Genomic DNA, 1,690 nt, shown 5'->3' on the forward strand with positions numbered 1-1,690 from the left:
TAGTGATCTATACTTTCCAATAATCAGAGTTACACAAAACTTCTATTGCATAACTTATTTTATTACAATAGTTTCACTTATGAAATATTTGATAGTATTTTTTTAATCAATTGCTAATTGAACAAGAGGACCTTCTAAAAATCCTTGGGGCAACAAAGAAATATTATAGAAATTTATATACACACATATTAATAAAGTTATGTTTGGCTTGCCTAAAGAGAGCTTTATTTATATATGCAAATAAAACCAACCAAAAAAAAAAAACTGAGAGAATTTTCAGCAGGTGATGTAGGATGCTATCTTGAATAAACTCTGGCTATACAAACGAGTAGCACTTCTCCAAGGGTATGAAGGTGAGAATCCATTTCTACCTTTGGTACATTTTTTTCCAAACAACCATGTGCTAAAAATAGTCTCACATATAGTATTACTATGTCCTGTATGTAGGCTATATCTAGCAATAAATTGAAGAAGTTATACTCTATTGCTAATGAAAATCACTCTTGGTTGAGTGAAAACTTACCTTTTGAATTAATTTTTTTAGGGCAATTTTGACATCTTTATTTCTCAGGCTGTAGATCATGGGATTCAACATAGGCACAACAATGGTATAAAACACAGATGAAACTTTACTTTGTCCCAGGGAGCTGACTGATGGGGGCTGAAGATACATGAAAGCTGTGGAACCATAGAAGAGAGCAACAGCCAAGATGTGGGAGCTGCAGGTGCTGAAGACCTTGAGTCTCCCCCCAGTTGAATGAATATGGAGGATGCTGACAATGATGAAAATGTAAGAGCTAAGAATGGTTATAGCTGGTATAAGAATGTTAAATGAACCAAGGGACCATGCTAGTACTTCATTGATAAAAGTTCTGGAGCAAGAGAGCTCCAGTAATGGGAAAAGATCACAGAAGTAATGCCTTATTATATTAGACTTACAGAAAAGCAATCTCATCATGAAGAAAGCAGGAGCCATGGCACTAAGGAATCCCATACCATATACCCCAGCAATCATCCACAAACAGACTTGATAGGACATGTTTACATTGTATAGCAATGGGTTAGAGATAGCCACATAGCGGTCATATGCCATTGCAGCCAACATGTGACATTCTGCAATACCAAAAGCACAGAAGAAGAAGAACTGAGCCATGCATTCTGGGTAGGGGATTGCATTCTTCTCTGTCACAAAGTTCACCAGCATTTTGGGAGTAATGACAGTTGACTGACAGCAGTCAATAAAGGACAGACTGCTGATTAAATAATACATGGGTGTGTGAAGATGAGAACTAAACATAATCAAAATGATCATTCCTAAATTTCCCACAACTGTAACCAAATAAACTCCCAGAAAGATGAGGAATAAGGGCAATTGGAGCTCTGGATTCTTTGTTAACTCAACAAGGATGAATTCAGTCACTGTGGTTTGATTTACTTCTTCCATTCTCTTCTGGAAACTGTATGTAAGAATGAAATTTTATATAAAGAAGAAAAATTTGAGTATCAATTCTCTTATCACTCAGTGAATTTTGAAACATAATATTTTCAGATATCTCCAATCAGCTAGCATCCTCTTTTCAATCTGAGCAGTCAGAGATTTTGTAGTCCTGGAAAAAGGAAGTATGCAAAAAAAAATAATCAAACACATGTTTGTGTACTTGTGACTTTGTCATAAGAACTATGTATACTG

General features: G+C 35.4%; 1 protein-coding gene across 1 annotated transcript; it reads right to left on the reverse strand.

Moving 5' to 3' along the window:
- Positions 1-487: 487 nt before the first annotated feature.
- LOC130872753 (olfactory receptor 150-like) lies at positions 488-1,444 on the reverse strand. Its single transcript, XM_057766958.1, has one exon. It carries the CDS (start codon positions 1,442-1,444, stop codon positions 488-490), a length of 957 nt encoding a protein of 318 aa, XP_057622941.1.
- Between the last annotated feature and the right edge of the window lie 246 nt (positions 1,445-1,690).

Source organism: Chionomys nivalis, chromosome 4 (assembly GCF_950005125.1).
Source record: "Chionomys nivalis chromosome 4, mChiNiv1.1, whole genome shotgun sequence".
In the NCBI taxonomy this organism is placed as follows: Eukaryota; Metazoa; Chordata; class Mammalia; order Rodentia; family Cricetidae; genus Chionomys; species Chionomys nivalis.

Coding starts and splice junctions, on each gene's coding strand:
- LOC130872753 (XM_057766958.1), bottom strand. CDS start 1,444: ATGGAAGAAGTAAATCAAACCACAGTGACTGAATTCATCCTTGTTGAG.